The 20,000-nt window shown below is 41.6% G+C and overlaps 2 protein-coding genes across 3 annotated transcripts in view; one reads left to right on the top strand and one right to left on the bottom strand.

Annotated features, from left to right (window-relative positions):
- zfp91 (ZFP91 zinc finger protein, atypical E3 ubiquitin ligase) overlaps positions 1 to 8,253 on the top strand; it is a 9,753-nt gene extending 1,500 nt beyond the window's left edge. Inside the window, exons 2-12 of the mRNA XM_019876498.1 lie at positions 1,752 to 1,792; positions 2,521 to 2,637; positions 2,862 to 2,901; positions 4,512 to 4,628; positions 4,702 to 4,800; positions 4,893 to 5,075; positions 5,158 to 5,208; positions 5,342 to 5,420; positions 6,115 to 6,229; positions 6,312 to 6,411; positions 6,508 to 8,253. Coding sequence (XP_019732057.1) covers positions 1,752 to 1,792; positions 2,521 to 2,637; positions 2,862 to 2,901; positions 4,512 to 4,628; positions 4,702 to 4,800; positions 4,893 to 5,075; positions 5,158 to 5,208; positions 5,342 to 5,420; positions 6,115 to 6,229; positions 6,312 to 6,411; positions 6,508 to 7,474 — 1,909 coding nt within the window. The 3' untranslated portion in view covers positions 7,475 to 8,253. The remainder of the gene's footprint in view (positions 1 to 1,751; positions 1,793 to 2,520; positions 2,638 to 2,861; positions 2,902 to 4,511; positions 4,629 to 4,701; positions 4,801 to 4,892; positions 5,076 to 5,157; positions 5,209 to 5,341; positions 5,421 to 6,114; positions 6,230 to 6,311; positions 6,412 to 6,507) is intronic.
- Positions 8,243 to 9,559, bottom strand: LOC109519781 (uncharacterized). 2 transcript variants are annotated; one of them, XM_019876514.1, is made up of 2 exons: positions 9,153 to 9,559; positions 8,243 to 8,990 (listed from the first exon to the last, which is right to left on the bottom strand). In XM_019876514.1, the coding sequence occupies exon 2, from the start codon at positions 8,987 to 8,989 to the stop codon at positions 8,348 to 8,350; it is 642 nt and encodes a 213-aa protein (XP_019732073.1). In that variant the 5' UTR covers position 8,990; positions 9,153 to 9,559; the 3' UTR covers positions 8,243 to 8,347. The 2 variants fall into 2 exon arrangements, with proteins under 2 accessions (XP_019732073.1, XP_019732072.1); XM_019876513.1 differs by having other exon boundaries at positions 9,158 to 9,449.
- Between the last annotated feature and the right edge of the window lie 10,441 nt (positions 9,560 to 20,000).

The following is a 20,000-nucleotide window of genomic DNA, read 5'->3' on the forward strand; positions in this document are numbered from 1 at the left end:
CCCCCCCCTAGAATTCACCATAGTAATAGTGCATAATTTAACAGATGTCCTGAATGCTGCCAAGAAAAACAGCAGGTGGAGGTACGTCAGGTGTTCCTCCACATCTGCTTAGTCACCAGGATGTCATCCAAGTAGACAAGCAAGAACTGCATGTCACCCAGCAAAGACTCCTTAAGGCGTTGAAACGTGTGAGTTGCCCCCATGAGGGTGAAAGGCATCCGCAGGAATTTGAAAAGGCTGAAGGCTGTGGTGATAACTGTCTCGGGCATATCCTATGGATGTCCACCTTGGAAAAGACGGTGGCCCCTGCAAGGTGGGTGGACAAGGCCTGAATGTGCGAGAGGGGTTTACGCTCAGGAGTCATGATGTTGGACATCTGGCCAAAATCTCCACAGGGGTGCCAACTTCCTTGATCACCATGTGCAGGGAGGCCCATGGGCCTTTTGAGCCTCCTTGGCAATAGCAAGCTTGGCTGTCTGGAGGCGCAGGGTACGAGCATAGACCGGGAGCCCTGAAGTGGTGATGTGGTGCTCCATGTCGTGCTTAACCACTGCTGCTGTTGCTGTTGAGCAACCTCCAACTGGGTCACAAAGCGGCTCCCAAAGCCGCAGCGACCCGGGTACCTGCAGACCCAGTTGCCGGCTGTTGACTGGGAACTGTTCGTAGCCCGAAGGCACGCCCAACACCGCTTGGAGGTCTTTCGAGAACGTGGGTGTGGTGAGATCGGGGTACTCCGTGACCAGCCGTTGATACGGAGCTCTGGTCGTGAATGTTGTTTTATTTTGGCTCTAACATTATCAGTGCTATTAAAAAAAAAAAAAAAAACAACAACACCAACAAAGATTGTTTGTAGTGATAGTTGCTGGGTAAATATGTCGTCTGTACAAATGTGTTTTTGTGACCGTCTGACTAATAAATCATGTAAATACAGCACACTGACTACAATCAAATATCTCTTATGAAGCCGGTCGACTTCTCTCCCACCAGACTAAACAATTTTTTTTCTGGGGGAAATCCTGTAACATAACTCGTGTGAGTGGTTAAAAAAATTGTGCCTTTGAGTAGTGTTATGTTACTTGTGTGTATGTATTTCCACAGCATTTGTTTGTGAATATTCGTTATTTGAAGTATCACACCCAAAGTCGAGGGTAATTTCCTGTTCGGGTGTCCATGGGATATTACATTGACTTTAGCATCTGCACTAACGATGTTTTAAAAACAGCATGTTTTGTATTTTCAAATGCAATGCTGTAATTGTTTTTGTTGTGTGTTTACTTTTACAGTAAACACCAGCTGAGTTTCAAAACCCTCAGGCACAGCAGAATCACATACGCTACATGCTTGCTTCGCAAGCAACATGGTTACTTTCACAACGTCGGGAACTTGCCGTTCTGTACGTTATTTATTTATTTATTTTTTTGTCAAATAACATTTTAAAGATGGAGGGAAGTCCAAATGAAAATCAAGATTGAATTTCAATTAATCGTTAGGTCCTACTCGACAGCAAAAAGCGGCACGGGTGGATTTTTCTACTTAATTCAAATTCCACAATTGCAATATGAATCAGAATGTCAATGTCAGAATATGAATCAGAAGACAAGTGTGGGTGGATCGAACAATATTGTTTAAAAAAAAAAAAAAAACTTGAATTACCTTTTTCAGTTAAAGGTTCCCGGTGAATGTCTCCCCCTTGTGGGTCACCACAACATTTTAAATTTGATGAATGACGGCATCTTCTTCTCTCTCTGTAGCTCTGCAGAGGAACCCAAGAAACCTACCCCTAATGTTGAAGGTAATTGGATTCTTTTAAACCTTTGCATTCATGTGACACAAACCAAGTGTTTGCATTCCGATTTACACTACTGCACAAGTTGGGGTTATTCAGCTTTAACTCATTCACCCCCAAAGACATATTTATATGTCTTTTCACACTCAACACGTTCAACCCCAGATACTTATTTATGTTCAATTTTTCCAAGACTTAGGGTAAAAAAAAAAAAAAAATGTGGTCTAGAATTGGCTGGTACTGAATGAGTGTTAATTTCAGGATTTACTTAAAATGCCCGATAATCTTTACACGTGAACTGAATTTGTCCTCAACATGTTTATATACACGTGCCCACGGCCCCATTGGTGACCCTAGATAACCTGAACAGCCTTTCAGTGCAACTTGCTGTTCTCTAACAGGAAGCTGAAAGACCAATTTTACACCATGTGACACCCTGTGGCTGTGTTTTTTGGTCCAAACACCGATTTGGAATTTTGCTGTCCTGTTCCTTGTTAGAGAACATCAAGTTGTGCTAAAAGTACTGAAAGATTGAACAGGTCCATTCAGGTCAAATTAAGTTGACCTGCAAAGTTTATCGGGCATTTTAGGTTCATCGTGAAATTTTATGTTCAAGCCAAAAATCCCAACTTTTATTTGTGTTCAGTATGGGCCAAACTCTGACATGACAGGGATGATGATAATAATAATAATAATAATAATGTTCAATGGTTCCTCCTCCTCTTCTACGCCAGCTCTTCCCTCCAGGCTCTCTCCAGCGCAGAGTCGAGCCAAGCCTCCATCTGGCAGGGCCGTCCGCAGCTCTGGCAAGTCAGTTTGCAAAACTGAGCTCGGAATAGAGCATCAAGCTGGTGAGCAACTTGTTGACTGCAATTCATAACAGTGCGTGAAAATGGAACCGTAAGCTGACTGCTGCTCCAAATATGACACGGGCATTAACGGACTCAACAACCGGATTTTTCACTGGAAAATAATAAAAATGTACTCTGCTGTGAATTTGTGTTTATTGAAGACAGTGGGTTGGGTTGGGTTCATGAAGTTGTATTCACTGCTGCTTTCTCTCCTTGTTTCTTAGCCGCTTCGGGAGAGGCGAACGTTAAAGAAAAGTATGACATGTAAGTTTATTTTGTTCCTAAAATGAGTTCAGATTTACAGTGACTCAATCACAATCGTGCACATGTACCATAAACAAATTAAGGTTCCTCAAGTTGGTTTCGCTGGAAAAGCTTTGTTTTTTCGAATATGACGGATGACCAAAATGTGACGAGGACTTTCAAAGTGTTTGCTAACACCGCATAATAAGTACACACGAATAAACATTAGTTAGGCATACTGAGTTTATCATTTATCAAGGATGTTTCTGACATGGACAATCATTCGTATGTAGTTAATAAACACGGGTGCAAATGTTTTACTCATCGTTAATTGGCTATCTATAACATGCTTAATGATCGCGTTTTTATACTTTGTAAATGACAGATTCAACCCTTCTAGATTATGTATTGCGTCACATACCAAGCCGTTATTTTGGAATTGCCTGTGGTTCTTATGATCATTTAGAAAGCGTACGCAAATGATGAACACACTATTTCGATACGCATGCGTGCACTTACACATAAACTCTTCAGACATGTACTAATTGGTTAGAGAGTGTGTTAGCAGATTGTTTTCCCAATAAATATGTTATTAACACATGCATCCATTCTTTCAGGTAGTTACAAAGCACTTGCCAATCATTAATTAACTATTCTGTGTGAGCTCATCTAAAGTGAGCACCATCTATGCCTCGTAAAGCATTTATAGATGAGATTTAAAGACTGACAAAGCCTCGAGACTCCCACAAATCTGTTACCTTGACACAACGCAAAGAAATACAGAATGGTAGTTCCTTAATATTGATTTATATTTAAATTAACGATGATAAACGTGGCAAAAGAAAACCTCGTCAATGCCAACATTGAAACACACATAAAATATTTGATTAAAATATATAAAAACTTTCAAGCTCAAAAAAGAGAAAACATTTCAGTCTTAATTTAATGAAAAGGAAACTCAGAATTATTTGCGACAAATAAAATACATATACTATATATACATGCACACACCTATCTATATGTATACTCATGCATACTTTTGCGAAGCTCAACACATGAAAAATAATCTAAATTAAAATCTTGACGAAATTAAAAAAATATCTATGAAATTTCAATCAAATCTGTCAACAATTAATTTCATTTTCCCATGATCTTTCAAACACTGAAACGGTGTCAGTGTTCATCTATCCTTTTGCTTTTAGCGGAAGAAGCAACTTTCCCGGAAACCCTTGTAAGCTTTTTACTTTGTCTCCTATTTCTGGATAGCCCTGAATTAAAATGGCACACTAGTTGGCAAACTCACCGAATTTCACCTGACTGTTGTGGTTTGTAAGGAGTTGCTTATATTTGGTGGGCGCAGCAATGCACAGCTCAGCAATTGGAGCTGTGACAACAATCGTGTTCCCATCCACCTTAACACGCTTGAAAGCAGCAGACATGGTCCCTCCTCGATCTTTTTCACAGCACTTTTTTTTTTTTTGATACGACAGTCGCATTTGATCTCAGTCCGTTGTGCAAGTGCACCTAATGTTGTCTATCCAGTACATGCTTGTGTTGTGTGATAATTAAATGTGGTTCGAGGCAACATGACACATCTCTTTATTGAGCTGTTGTGTTTTTCCCTTTCTTAGTAAAAACGGAGAAGAAAAGAGCGACGGTGTTGGTCGTCACTTTGTGGATAAGGAGGACCCTCAATTTCAAGGCAACTCAAATGACCTGACCGCGGCTTCAGCTTCACTGCCTCAGGGGTAAACTTGACTCAAGGGCATCATCGTGCTCATTACTGAAAGCTCAACATGATTTTTATTTTTTGTTTTTTAGCGAAGCAGACGAGGAAGAGGTTATCAGCAGTGATGAGGACGTTCCCTTTCGAGACGATTTAAATGATCAGAGCTACGACCCCAAGGCGGAAGGATTTGTGTATGTGCCGCAATATGGTGCAAGTGCTGTAGTTACTGTTACAGGTGTGTATTGACTTTGTCCAGTAACATGCAGTCCCTCATTTGTTTCAGCGATGCACCCAAGCCAAAGCGCCGGATTCCTCCGAGACATAAGGACAAGAAAGAAAAAGAGAAAGCGCCCAAGAAGGAGGAGGTGCAAGAGATAAAAATGGAAGGCTCAGACAACTTACAGAACGCAGAGATGGAAGTGAAGCTTGAAGAAGAATCGGCGGATGACCCTGACGGGCCGAGGAAGTAAGATACAGACAAACTCGCTGATTAAACTGCATTCATTCTCGGAAATGTAAGTTCCAAAATTGGTTCTGCCTCTACAAAGGAGGGGTCGACGGAAAAAAGATGATAAGACGCCACGGCTGCCAAAAAGAAGGTATGGTGGGGCCATGAACAAGTTGGCACTTTCAAGGCATCCCCTCATGAGTTTGACTACGTACATATATATCGGTTAATACTGGCACTTCGTCTGGCCAGCCCTGATGACCCTGATGACATTTCCCATGCAGAAAGAAGCCCCCAGTGCAGTACGTCCGATGTGAAATTGAGGGATGTGGCACTGTCCTGGCTCATCCACGCTACCTGCAGGTAAATGCAATTAACTGTTGCTATGCTCGCATGGCCTGGAAAACCTGGAAAAGGATTGATGAAATTTCCAGTCGTGGAAAACACATGGAAAATGAGGGGAAAAAAGTAAAATGTCGTGGAAAAGCTCGAGTTGTCCTGGAAAATGATTTTTCTTCCCTCTTCTTTTCCCTGCCTTGTGGGTCAGTGCAAACAGCTCAAACAGACATGTCGGTCTGTTTTCAGCTCCCTTCGATGGGCAACATTGAATTGACCAACCAAATTGCATATAGGGCCAACGTTTCACTCACTATTTCATACTTGCTCCATTGGTTCGAAAGCACGAACAGAAAATACATGAATGAGGAAAAACTTCATTCAGCTCTATTAAAAGAGTGTATATGCGCACAGAGAGCAGGCCTCTGACTTTTCATGCAGTTTTTAGTTTGTGTTAAGCTTCTGCACCTCCCGATTTTTTGGTTCGCTGATTTCAGTTTATGACCTAGAAGTGTTTTCCATCCAAATATTTACTGTAATTCTGACTTGAACACTGCCTTATAGGTTAGTGGCGGTGACTATGGTTCATTGAGATTCATAAGACTGTACAGGTTATGTTGCTGCTGTAAGAACCCAATTCCTATCCCGATATTAGTGCAAATGCGGAGAACCTATTCAGCCTAACCTTTCACTTGTTTGTTTGCGATGTTCCACACACCAGCACCATATCAAATACCAGCACTTGCTCAAAAAGAAGTATGTGTGTCCTCATCCTTCTTGTGGGAGACTCTTCAGACTTCAAAAGCAGCTACTTCGTCATGCCAAACACCATACAGGTACCCGTTGAGCTGTAAAATGTACACCGTGTTGGTGATAGTTATTTGGGTCTTGCCATTCATGTTTCTTTGTTATTCTTAGACCAGAGAGACTACATCTGTGAGTTCTGTGCTCGTGCCTTCAAGAGTTCCCACAATCTGGCTGTCCATCGCATGATCCATACAGGAGAGAAGCCCCTCCAGTTAGTGCCTCCAGGATTTCCATAATTTGCACGGACGTAAATAACAGCACCGCATTCCTGAAATGTGTTAACTGGAACATGTTCTTGTGCTAATAGGTGTGAGATCTGTGGCTTCACCTGTCGCCAGAAGGCCTCCCTCAACTGGCACATGAAGAAGCACGACGCCGATGCGAGCTATCAGTTTTCCTGCTCCATTTGTGGCAAGAAGTTTGAGAAGAAAGACTGTGTGGTGGCCCATAAAGCCAAGAGTCACCCAGAGGTACTGATAGCCGAGGCACTCGCAGCCAACGCCGGTGCCCTCATCACGACCCCCGCGTCCATGCTGGAGCTGCCGGTCACCCCCGTGCAAGGAGAGGTGGGAGGTGGTAGCCTGGAAATAGTCCGAGGCGGCCAGGAGGGGCAGGTTCAGCCGCTGGGCCAGGAAGGACATGTCGGGTCTCAAGTGGCTCAGGTTGCACAGGGAGGTCATGTGGCCCCGCAAGTCAGTCACCAGGTGGTTCTCCTGGGACAAGAGCAACCACTCCACACCATGCAGGTGCCAGTAACAATTGCCCTTTCCCCTATCGACCCCCCATCGCCTGCCGACCACCACCAGCAGCAGCAGACGCAACTTCAGCTCCAGATGCCCGTCCAGTTTGTTCAACAGTCCCCGCAACTTGCCCTGCACTCCCCGTCGGTGGTGGCTCAGTCCCAACCCCAATCCCAGCTACAGTCTCTTCATCCTTACTCCTCCCAGCAACAGAGCCACGGGCAAATCGTACAAATGACCTTCCAGCCAGTCAGCCAGTCGCAGACTCCCATGCAACAAATCCCACTCCTCGCCACCTCTCAGCAGCTTACCACCCTGCAGACAACCACCTCTGGCCCCCCGCTATTGTCTCCATCCCAGCCACAGGAGGCCTCCAACAGGAACAATCCCGTGCTGGCAGCCTCCTCTCCACCAGCAAATTCCTTCCATCCAACGGAACGAGTGGGAGCGAGCGGGGTTGCCTGGGAGCAAATGGACCAAGGGGACGTCCTGTCCAACAACACTGCGGCGGACGTACAGCGGATCATCATTTGAAATGAGAAGGGTGCACACACCCTAAAGAAGCCACATGATGTCACCTACAACAATACTGTAATGCAAAGTTCAAAGGTTCATGTAGGATCACTCATTCATATTTGGTAGCTTATTTTAGAATAGCTTATCAGGGAATCATATGTGTGTGCGTAACTTTGTACATAGTATTCCTGTAAACGTCATTAGCTTTTTAAGGGAGTCTGCTGATTGATTGTTGTAACGCTTTTCCGACTAATAGGCACTATGAGGGCATAATTCTAAGTAATTGACGTCACAACATGTAATGTCCAGTATGCGTCCCCTCATATACGAGCTTGAAAATTGAAATCACACCCAAAATATACTGTAGAAATCCATAGCAACCGGACAGGTTAGAATAAGTGTTAATTAAGCCATGTGTTTATTAAGTATATATATATATTATATATATGATGGCTATTGACATTAGGACTGCCACTAACATGTTGTATTTGCGTTTTCAGTTAACAGCTGAATTGTTAGTGGATAAACATCTTGTTTTGTCAATAACAAAGTCTACTGTCGGGATTAAAAACAGATTGTCTATTTATATAATATGAAAAGAGGTTGTTCTTGTACTCAGTAACTGAACCCGTCGTTCCTTGTTCGTGGCTTTCAGCTTAATGATGACCTGTACAGATAATTGTTTGCAGTTTGGGCTTTCAGCAAAATGTGCTGCAAGCTTTGTTTGTTTGTTTGCTCTTGGAGCATATATGCCAACTCTTCATTTATAGGATGTAAATAAATGTCTTAACAACAAACTTATTGTTTATTGGTAGTCCAGATGAGATTTATGGGTAGATAGAAAGTCACTTTTTATCAGCCATCTTTACAGTGTCCCACCTAATGTTTACATCAGTACATATTGTGGCGTTCTTTGCTTCTCAGCATGTTGAACTGCTTCATGGCTTTCTTAGGAGGGATCAGTGTGTCGCTCACACCAACCCTGCGCTTCTTCATCAGCTGGCCTTCTGACTCATCTTTCTCGACCTCTTTCGGGGGCTTCCGGGAGGTGCCCGTGCGTGACCCAACTTCCCCCTCGTCACTCAAACTTGCATTAGAGTCATTGGGAGTAACTGTAGTCTGGAGATCACTGTCGTGTGCAAACTTGCACTTGATCCCAAATCTACATCTTCCACTTTTCCTGTAGGAGACGCAAATCCTCTTGCCTCCAATCTGAGAGGGTTTGGCATGCATTGTGAGGGGGACATGTTTCTGCAAGGCACTGAGTTTTTGCTCAGCCTGAGCTTTGAATGGGTTGGCGAACACGCTGCTTTCTGAGCAGCCATGCAGACTAGGAGGGGGCAGTTTGTGAGGGCTGGTTGTGGCGGAGGAAGACGTCAGACTGGACTGTTTTTTACTTGGATGTACTGACTTGTAAGATTCCAGGTGTCCGTGGTCAGATTCATCAGACTCACTGGTGGCAGAATCAGTCTCCAGCAAGAAGTTCCGGGTCTTCTTGTCCGGTGGAGCCCCATCAACGACATCCGTTCTCATGCTATTAATTTGGTCGAAAAAGGGTGCAGAGAAGAAAAGCCACAATAAATGAAGTGATCCACAATCAGACGTAATTAGAACGTTTGTCATTTGAAAGCAATCATCGGCTAGCCAACTGCCAAAACATATAAATTATACCATCCAAACATTGGTAATGGGTTACCTTACCCTCCACGATCACTGTTTACATTCTCGGAGTCTCCATCACCGTCGGACTCAGATGAGCCGCTGTACCCAACAAGAGCGTTCATGTCAAAACCAACGAGCTATATGTTAGAAAGAGCGCCAGCTACTAACATCTACTTCGATACATTTATTATTACAGAACCAAGCGGTAAATATCAAATCGATAAGGTATATACATATGTGATCGTCGCCATTTCCTCATTCAATCGGACATGCTACAATGTTAGCTGCTAATTCTTGTTCTACCGCTGTTTACAATGCAGGTGCCTTGGCTGACCTCTACAGTGCTTGGCTGGTATTTTTTCATGTCGCAACACCACAGAAAAACTACTGCACTGGGGGTCCTCGGTTTACGACGGAATTTTCCTTCGAATGTGGTGACTGACTGCTCGGATTTATACGTCAATCGGAACGTAGCGCACTTTACTGAGGCAGTAATGAAGTCATAACTAATGTAAATATATGCAAGAAAACCTACCAAGCGTGTCTTTGAAATGTGGGTACGTAGGCATGAGGAGAACATGCAAATTCCACACGGGAAGGTCCGGAATTTAACACATGACCACAGAACAATGTGAGACGGATGTGCTAACGTTTTTGTTATACTGTATTACATTTTTAGACCTTTAGAATCACCTAATTCTCTGCCGTCCAGGTCATTGTAACGCACCTAAATTGAGGTAACTGGACCTCTGGGAACCAAATAAATGAAGGCGTGAAATGTTTAACTGTGTATGGGAAACAAATAAAACATCAAGTTTCACTTTTTGAAAGGAAATTATTGAAATAGACTTTTTCTGTATTTATTTTTTGGGGCACCCACTTGCACAAACACGTTAATTGATATTCTGCGGTATATGTTAACGAGCATTATTGTTTTCGGCTACCACAATTTCTACCTGTGTTTTGTTATATCGAATATAACCAATAAACACGCTTAACAAGTAAAGACGCTTCTACCGGCAACACCAGACTTTTATTTGGACCGTTTGAACAGTCTTCGTCAGTCAGCAAAAAGTTTATAAATAACAGCTTTGTGGAGTGAGCTGCGTCTTCCCGTCCAGCTCCGCTCTCCGCCCCCGCTGATCGTTCCAAATTCCTCGGTGCTGGCATCAGGTTCCTGGGGGAATGGGCGGAGAGTCGGCCGTAAATCCTGCTGCAGAACGCGAAGTGACGGAGTCGGAAACGTGTTACTGCCCCCAAAACATACAAGGGGCTTTTTGAAGTTTCGCAAAGGCTGAAGTTAATTTAGGAATGACGATGAATTCGTTGCCGGGGTGATCCGGGCGTCATTCAGCCTTTCCTGGAAGTAGGATCGAGCCCTTGCTTCTACTGCAGCTTTCGGGAGGTCAGATGGCAGACCGGCGGAGTGGTGCGACCGGGGCGCCCGATCAAGGCAGGACGACGGCGGCCCGAGCGGCTGCTGTAGCCGAACTTTTGCTTCTGGAGATCTCCAATTTACTGGAACTTTATGTGAGTGGGAGAGAGACCTCACGTTTGCCACAAATCTACACGGTGTATGTGTGTGGTGTGTGAGAAAGAGAGACCGAGAGAGATTAACAGTTAAATGGAAAATTAACACATTTCTATGAGTGTTTGTTTGTGACATTTAACCTGCTTGTGTCTGTTGCCCAGAGCCAGCCCACGTCTCCATGAGACAAATTTGAGTTTGGAGCCCTGCATTTCTGACAGTAATACATATTACTGGCACTCATTGTTGAGGGACTACAATGACTAAAACAAATAAAAATACAAGAGCCAAAGAGACTTGATTGACAAAATATTTCAAATCATAAAGCCCGGAATGGGACACTGAACATCATTTAGGCCTAGACAAAATTTACTGTCATTTAGTGTCAATTGGCTAACCATAATAAAATCAATTAGAGATTTCAAAATAATTATACAAAAGCCTTGAATCTTGAGTTTTTGCTCAATACTACCACCCCCGCCCCCCAAATAATGAATGAATGAATAAGGATTCCTGGATCTGTTGACTGTTATTTGCACGTGTGGTCATATCCTAAGCAGATGCTTGGTTGACCCATGCCTTGGGGTTGCTCTGGTGTTGCCTCAGCAGTCTAAATGCTGGTAAAATCAATGAATCCTTACTATTTTACCAAACAAAGCTAGCACAGTGGTGAGTGGTCGGTGTGTCTACCTCAAAGTTCTAAGATTTGGGTTCAGATCCTCACTCTGGCCTTCCGGTATGAAGTTTGCATGCTCCCCCTATGTTCGTGTGAGTTTTCTTTGGGCTTCCTTACGCATTTAAAAAATGTTTGCATGTCCGGATCCGTGATTGACTGGCAACCAGTCTGTGATTTCCCTGTCTCTACCAAAGTCAGTTGAGATAGGCTCGAGGTCACCCGTGACCCTGATGAGGACAGGCCGTATAGGAAATTACAGGATGGCAACAGTTAGGTCAAGATCATTTAAATAACGATAATTTTCCCATTATATGACACCACAATCCATGTGAACTTAATTATTAATGTTATAAGGTTTCACAAAATATGGGAGGCATTGACTATTTATTTAGAGTACTTTAATTTACAGGCATTGCCCATTTTTTTTTCACACGAACAAACCATTGTTAAGGGCCTATGATAAGGGCATATTCCTATGCGAGTCATAGGGAATCGAATCTGTGGCCCTTTGGTCACAGGGCACATACACATAATGTAGGTGACTGCTGTACACAAATGTATTTGGGTGAGAGTCAGTTGGGGTTACCCAAATACGATTACAGACTTTATAATGTACAGTATTTCAGTATTTAAGTCAGTACATTTGTTGTTCATGATATTCACATATTTTGAGATGTACCTGCGAAGAGACAGTAATTAGTATAAACAGAACATTAGGGGCGGCTTGCTAAAAGGCATGTTCAGAAGTATTTGAGAGGTATACTGGCGCCCTCTTATGCAACCGGTCTCCATTTTAAAAATTTGGGTGAACCTAAACTGCCATACTTGAAGTGTAAGGAAATGGAAGGAACCATGAAAAGGACGCGTGTTATGTAGAGATAAGAGGGTTAAGTTGGGTTTTTTTTTCTTTTTTTGGGGGGCGGGGGGCTAAACCGGATATGAAGCATTCAGAGATGTGGGTTGGTGACCCCCACCCACTCCCCGCAAACGTTCACCAATGCCTGGGCGTGAAGCCTTCATCTACCATCCCCACATTCTTTTCCTTCTTAATTATCTCCTCTTTGGTTTCTCGCCAGTTCATTACCTCATCATCTCTACTCACGCAGCTGACTTGTAACTAAGGGAGCAGTTTGGCGCAAAACCTTGTTTGCTCTTCTTCAGATATGATCTGACCCTCATTCATTTGTTTTCTGCTCTTATCTTTGATACGGATACATTTTTAAAAGCAATCACAGAACTAGCTTAAATAGACAGATGACTGAAGTCAGGCATCTGCAAGCTCTGAAGAAGCATGAGAACTATCCTCATCATTTGAATCAGCTGTGTTGCAGCAGGGACAGATGGAAAACAGGCAGGACAGTGACCCTTGAGAACCAATTTTGGGCACCCCTGATTTAAGTGCAATGATGGAGACTGTTTCATAGCAAACCCAGATCCAGTGCAATACAAAGGGTCCTTGTTGGTTTATTACAACATTATTTTCCTATGGCGGTGACAATACATGAATTTGTAAACAAGTCCAAATGTGCCTTAGTTTTTCACTAACCTGCACGGGCACGCACACACACTCACATATTTCAAATTCAGATTTAATATTCTGCATTCCCTGGCAAGTGTTATGCATGCCACTTGAATAATACAGCTAAATGTTTAGCACTAACCCAGTCTATGCCGTAACATTTCTCAACTATGCTGCCACACGTGATTATTTTGCTATTCGACTAGTCACCGTTAGTAGTCGCGATTACTCAATTAATCGGATCACATGCATAGTAAATCGCCACATATCGCATCATCATTAGCTTACAGCCCAAATTCTTCTAAGGTACAAAATATGCATAAAATATAAGTAAAGACAACCAAGATGACAGTAGATTCAACCTTAATTAAACTTTGTAGGTTGTACCAGCAATCCTGACATCTTTATAAATGATGGTGCAACTTAAATTGAAGGTGATACAGTGGCCTTAAAATTTAGGCCTGTAAATGTTTCGTGATTTTTAAAAATGGGAGCAAAAAATACAAACTATGCTTGTCGCACGCCTTGCATTCTATGAAACTTTCTATAAATAGGACTTCACTATATTTCACTCTTCTCAGGCATGCGAACGCCACAACCAAACCCAGAAAACAGATGAGCTGTGACGGTCGTTAGCTCAACCCTTTGGCACTACGATGTCATTTTCCTTGACAGCAATTGGCAAAATGTCCGTCCCCCTTAGATGAAGGCGAGGCGAGGTAAACACTGGACTGGTCGCCCGCCAAACGGAAATGGCCATTCAAATTTATAGAGTGTATAGAGTACCGTTAGAACTGAATATAAAGCATTCATCATCCCTATCATTTTGTCTGTTTTGATTTTCACTTTGTTTGTATGCAATTGTTTCCTATAAAGAGCAAGCGGGAGACCTTCACTGCTGATGTCATAGCAGGGGACAGTCGTTTGGTGTCCGTACCTCCTCCATCCTCCCAGTTGGACACCCCGGACAAGCTATGGCGCTTGCACGCGGCCCTGCTCCAGTGCCGAGGCCTGATGGAGAGAGCCATCGCCAAAGAGGATGAGGAGATGGGCAGTGGGACGGGGGAGTACGAGACCCTGAGGAAAATGGTGAAGGAGAGGCTCTCGTTTCTCATAAACATGACTGGAGAACTTGTCAAAGCTGTAGACGGCCCGGCGGTGATGACGCCGAGTTTGAATGACAGCGTGGAGGTAGGCCCCGATGGTAACGCTGACACGGGATCAAGGGTCAGAGGTGACAAAGGTACTCATGCTGTACACTGAAAAAAGTTTTGAGTGACATTTAATTGAAAAAAACTCATAAATAATAATAATAACATTCAATTAAAATTACTTAAGAACTCTCCTTATAAAATTTACTTTGAATTTATGAGTGAAAAAAAATCTGAGTAGGTTTTTTTTTTTCCCATGTAACTACCATACCAATTTCTTTCAGTGTACATAAGTACAAGTATAGATACTTGTGTAAAAAATGTTTAGTAAAAACAGAAGTAGCTTCCTCATTGTTGAACTAAAAAGTACAGATCCTGAAATGGGCAAAAGTAAAAACTGTGTATCCATTGTTACTGTCTATTACAACAATACCCATTTTGATTACATGGCACAATGAGAAAAGGAACTTCTCTCCACACAAAACAGTTTCCCTTTGTTATTACGTGCTCAATCCCCCCCCAAATAATCACTGGACAGAGTTTTGCTGCAAGATCACTTCTGAGCATGAGCAAAACAAAACAACAATAATAAATTACATTGGCAAAATGCACCTTTCCTCTATGTGTTTCTTTCAGACTATTTTTCTAATACCAGAAGAATTTATTGTTTTAATGCTATGTCATCATCCGCAGAGGTTGAAAAAGTAGCAAGCCTATTTTGACCAAGTAAGACGTAGAAAGTATATTTGTTTTAAAAAGTAAAATCTATTTGAAGTACTTGAAATACTTCCCATCACTTTTAAGAGTTGGATAGTGAGGTGCTGATGTGGTGCCTTCTCATCTCTAGCCGGACAGCCTGACCCTTTTTGAGCTGAAGCTGTGGGTGTTCCGCGTCTTCACAGAAGTGGACTACTGGGCCAAGACGGCAGTCACCATCTTGCAAGCGCTCCCTAAAGAGCGAGTCAGGACCACTCGCCATCGGAGTACCAGAAGCACTCGCAGATGAGCTTGCATCGTAGCGAGAGAGGAGTGTTTACAGACAGGTAAATGATGGAGAGCTATGTGGACACGAGCGTCTGTGTCATTAAGACAAACGGTGTGGTTCTGTTCATTTCAGTATAAAATTTCATTGCATTTTTTTTTTTTTTAAGAAAATTCCAAAATACTTAAATCAAATAAAGTTGTGTGGTTTACAATGGAGTGGTCAGCACGTCTGCCTCACAGTTCTGAGGTTGGGTGTTCGAATCTCAGCTCAGGTATTCCTGTGTGCAGTTTGCATGATCGACCTGTGTGTTCTTTACCACTCTAACGTCCCCACACTTTCCACAAACATGCATGTGAGGTTCTGTGAAGACTCGAAATTGTCCACAGGTGTAAAGGTGTGTGTGAATGTTTATTTTTCTGTATGTGTCTAGTGATTGGCTGGCGAAGGGTTCAGGTTGTACGCTCTACCCCAGGACTCCCCAAGTCCGGTCCTCAAGAGCGCCTATCCAGCCTGTTTTGAATATCGCCCCCTTCTGACACATCTGATTCGGGCTTGCTGATGAGCTGATCATTTGAATCAGATGTGTTGGAGGAGGGAGACATATAACAAGCTGGATAAAACTTGGGCATGCCCGATCTTGCCCAAAGTCAGATAGGATGATAGAAAATGGATGGATTTTCTTTACAGGTACACCACACTCTACAGTGTTGTGTTTTATCTTATTTAATCCATAGGCGGATGACACACACTCGCTGCTGTGATGTCACGCTATCTACGGGGGGCTAACATCTACACTGGGGGTACCACATACAGCTCGCTCCGTTCTTTATTCCAGCCCATCCAACATTTCCATTTTCAAGAGTCCTGTAATAGTTGTCATCTGTTTTTTCCCCCTCTAAAATGGGTTTGTTGAAATGTATTTATTCATTATTTAAGTTATTTTGTATTCATTAATCTAATTAATTGGTTCATTATATATATAAAAAATCATAAAAATACCTGCATCCCTAATCAGGATAGGTGGTATAGAAAGTAGATATTTGGATGACATACAAAATATACAGTGTGTTAAATAACTAGTTGATGAATTTGAATTAAAAGGAGAATTCATTATTTTACCATTTCAATATGTTTTTTTACATACATATTTATCTTCGTTTTTTTTAACCTCATTTTAAGAGAGTTAAGTTGACCTAGCCCATCTCCCTTAAAGAAAAAAAGTGTGGTCCTTGAGCACAATATGCACATCACTTGCGCATATTTTACACTGCGGTGTAAAATGCAAGCCTGGTCACGAGTGAACAAGCGGAATTTTGTCTTGGCGTACCTGAACTGAACCGAACTGAACCGGAAACATTCATTTATAATACGGTGTCAAGTTGAAAAACTAGTGAGAAGATACCGAGATCTTGATCCATTCTTTCTTTCGAGCTTGCTTGCTTTCTGTGTCAAGGGACACATTTTAAGAAAAAATACAGTCAGTTATGACCGGGCTGTATTGCAACTGGTGTTGAACATTGGCTACAAATCATTCCACAGACATTAGCATTTTGGGACTCCATAAAAAGGAGCACTGGGGGAATCTTTGTCACGGCATTCACACCCTGGTGTTTACTTGATGGCGTACCATTAAATTATCTGCGCTTCCTTGAACTCATGCTCGGTTAGTAGTAGTTTGATTGGTATCAAAGACAGCCCACCCATCCATGGGGCCTGAAGCTAAGTTTGAATTTGGGGCCCCTCTATTTCTGCCAATCCCGCAAATTATTGACTCGTCATATTTGTATTTGAATATAATAAATAATTGAAAACTAAAAAGATAAAAATACTCAACGAATGGACTCCGGTTGATTTACATTCCATGTGGTAAAGCACTGTGGGATATGAGTATCATTTACGGCAGTGGTTCTCAAACTTTTTACACCCTGTACCACCTTGCAAAAATATCCATCCTGACCAACATTTAAGTATGGTAGCATAGTAGGCCCAAGTGTTCATCACAAACAAAGCAGAGGTTTTATGCCTAAAAAATGTATTTGGTCATATTTTAACCCACTGCAACATTATGCACAGTTTGAACATGAATACTGCGCTTGTATATAAAAATATAAGCATGTACTGATAATTCAATTAAAATGTGTTACACGTGAGTTAAATACTATTTGGATCCATTTTTCAATATAAAACGTTCAAACAGTAAATTAAATGCAAATGTATTGTACCCCACAAAATACAATTGAACTGTACTTAGCAAGTGTAATGTAATGTGATAAAACAAACAAAAAAAGTTTAAACCACTGTCACATGAACAATTTGTGATTTTCTACCGTCTCGTACCACTAGAGGGTGTCCATGTATCTTTTGGGACTCACCAATTGAGTCTGACGAAAGTCACAAAAATAGACCGGTGAATTGTATTTACTTTCAGCATATCATCTGATTCTTATTCTTCTTTTGAGAAAAACTGCAACAGCGACGAGCAAAAATAATTTGAAGTGCAAGAACAACAATAAAGTACAACAAATGAAAGCACGAAGCTACATAAAAATGACTAACTGTACAAAAAGTTTTGAATATAACGAACAACAAAGCACATACTTACAACTAATGCTGTGATTGAAAAGCCAAACCTGAAATTGGGTCACACAAATCATTTAAAAAGCAAATATAATGTTGAATATTGTGTAAAAAAATGTGCAGATTCATATGCAGATAAATTTTCCCTCCTGCCCAATAAGTTCATTTATGCCTCGGGGCCAACTTTGCTACCAAATGCACTGTATAATAATTTTGGCAGCCTTACTAGCAATACATGTTTGGTCTTGATAGAAGGGTACTCATATATATAGTTGAGAGGTGGCAATATGTAAATGTTATTACGGCCAGATTCATATTTTTACATCTCATTTTCACATAATAGGAAACAACCAAAGAGGTAAAGATTGACATCCTTTGAACTACACAGACCCAAAAGTTTGTATTGTTTTTTTCTTGGAGGTGACTAATACCACCGCGTTTGGGGCCATTGAAGTTGTGACTTTGGATTTCTTTGAAGCTGTCCAGCAGTCAGACAGGTCTGCAAGCCTCAGAGCCCATGTACCGACACGGCCGTGTTGTTCTACTTTCCTCTTATTGTAACTTTGTCCGCTCTGCTGACTTCGCTGTATTAAGAAAATGTTGTGCCTGATGAATATTTGCCGATTGATTTCTTGGTGCGCAGTTACTGTTGTGTGTTTACTCTTTGAATGTAGTTTAGTGCACTGCCCGATGACCTTTTCTTATTGTGCGGAAAGAATTACACTCGCTAATCCTGTGTCCAAAAAAAGGCCTTCACAAAGATGACATTGCTTTCAGTTGGAATATTGTATTTTGATGTTTCTATTGAGAAATGTACATATACTGTGAAATGTCTCCAATATTTGACACCCCCCAGCACTCCCCATTAAAAAAAAAAAAATCCACAACATACAACCGACATTAACAATTTTTTTTGATGACTACTTGAGTTGAAACCAAGCATTGTTATCTTTGTCATGGCACAGGTCGTCGTGATGTGTCTTATTCGACGAAATGAGCATGTGAGTGTACATTTAAGACAGATGCATGTAAGCATAAAGAGAATGTCACATCATAAAGACCATATGTTACATAATTACACGTTTGAAGAACCTCTTTTTTTCTACAATGGGTGCCTGGAAAAGGACATTTCTTATGAATACGGAACCGTGTCATCACCCTTCATTTTTGAAGTTGTACTGGTCCAAGAAAAGAAAATTCCAGCCCTGCAATCTATTGATAAAACTCTAGCGACAACAAAGTGTGATTTAATATCAATCTATTCAGGTTAATGACCTAGTATCAGCTATTCACTGTTTTTGAAAAATATGTGAATTAGGGATGGGTGTGATCACCAATTCATTGATCATTGTATTACCCCATCCAGTCAAACAAATGTATTTCTAAAAAAAAAACAATTGACTCTTTATTCATTCCCCATCATCAAGGAAATACTGCTCATCCAAACGTCCATCCCAAACATGTATATAATTCAACCACAATGCTTTTTGCATTATGACTCACGGTGGCATAGAAGTAACTACTGTCAGGCCAACATGGTATTTACTGTACTTCGTTTTGTACACCGACAACACAGCAGTCAGTTATACTCATGAGATTTTTTTTTTCATGATCACACTTTATAGCATTTGTCTTCCAAAAAAGTGTGATGTAAATCAAATGTATTTTTACTATTGTTGTCATTCCAGTGCTGTGAAAAAGTCTACTACGAGCATTGCTGTTTTAAGGAGGTTTTTCCACAGCATTCAATTTGAAATACTGTGAGCGGAATTACATGAAAAATACAAAACAAATGTCAATACATGTAAGCATCATCGCAAGCATCACCCATGACTCTGCACCATCCATGAACCAAGAAGTAACTTGCTAACTCACAGATAATTACGATGATGATGAACAAACAAAAATAATAGTGGTGCCTTGAGATCTGAGTTTTACAAGATTGGAGCCGTCGTTCGTTTTGCTTTGACTTGCGAGCGCAACCACTGCATTTTTGCATTGAAATCAACGCACCAAACTTCACAATAAACAGCAGTATAATAAAGAGTGAGCGGTTCATTAAACAGAGGCTTCCAGCTGAAGTTTACTGTCAACCAAAAATCAAAGACAATTACACTTCATGTATTTCCAACAATCACGTAGCTTCGCCTTTCAGTTCGCATCTTAATGCTAATTCTAATTAGCATCTATAATCCTTGAAGCAACGGATTGAACACAAACAGCAACACATGTTGAAAAGAACAAAACAGTACTAATAGTCATATATTTTTTTATCCTCTACAAAAAAAAACTACAAATAGTGTATTGGTGAGCTGAGAGGAGTTGAGACGTCTTGAACAGTCTTTCCATCTGTCTGTCTTGTGCAAGGCGGGCACACCAAAAAGAGCAGCACAAATGGCCATTCAAATGACACGTTGTGACAAAAACGGTTCACATTAATCCCCCT

This window comes from Hippocampus comes, unplaced genomic scaffold (assembly GCF_001891065.2).
Source record: "Hippocampus comes isolate QL1 unplaced genomic scaffold, H_comes_QL1_v1.1 scaffold51, whole genome shotgun sequence".
NCBI classification, from domain to species: Eukaryota; Metazoa; Chordata; class Actinopteri; order Syngnathiformes; family Syngnathidae; genus Hippocampus; species Hippocampus comes.

Excerpts from the sequence above, each read along its gene's own strand:
- LOC109519781 (XM_019876513.1), bottom strand. The coding sequence starts at position 9,240 with ATGAACGCTCTTGTTGGGTACAGCGGCTCATCTGAGTCCGACGGTGAT. Across the intron at positions 8,991-9,157 it reads GTAAACAGTGATCGTGGAGG|CATGAGAACGGATGTCGTTG; the intron begins GTAAGGTAACCC and ends CCAAATTAATAG.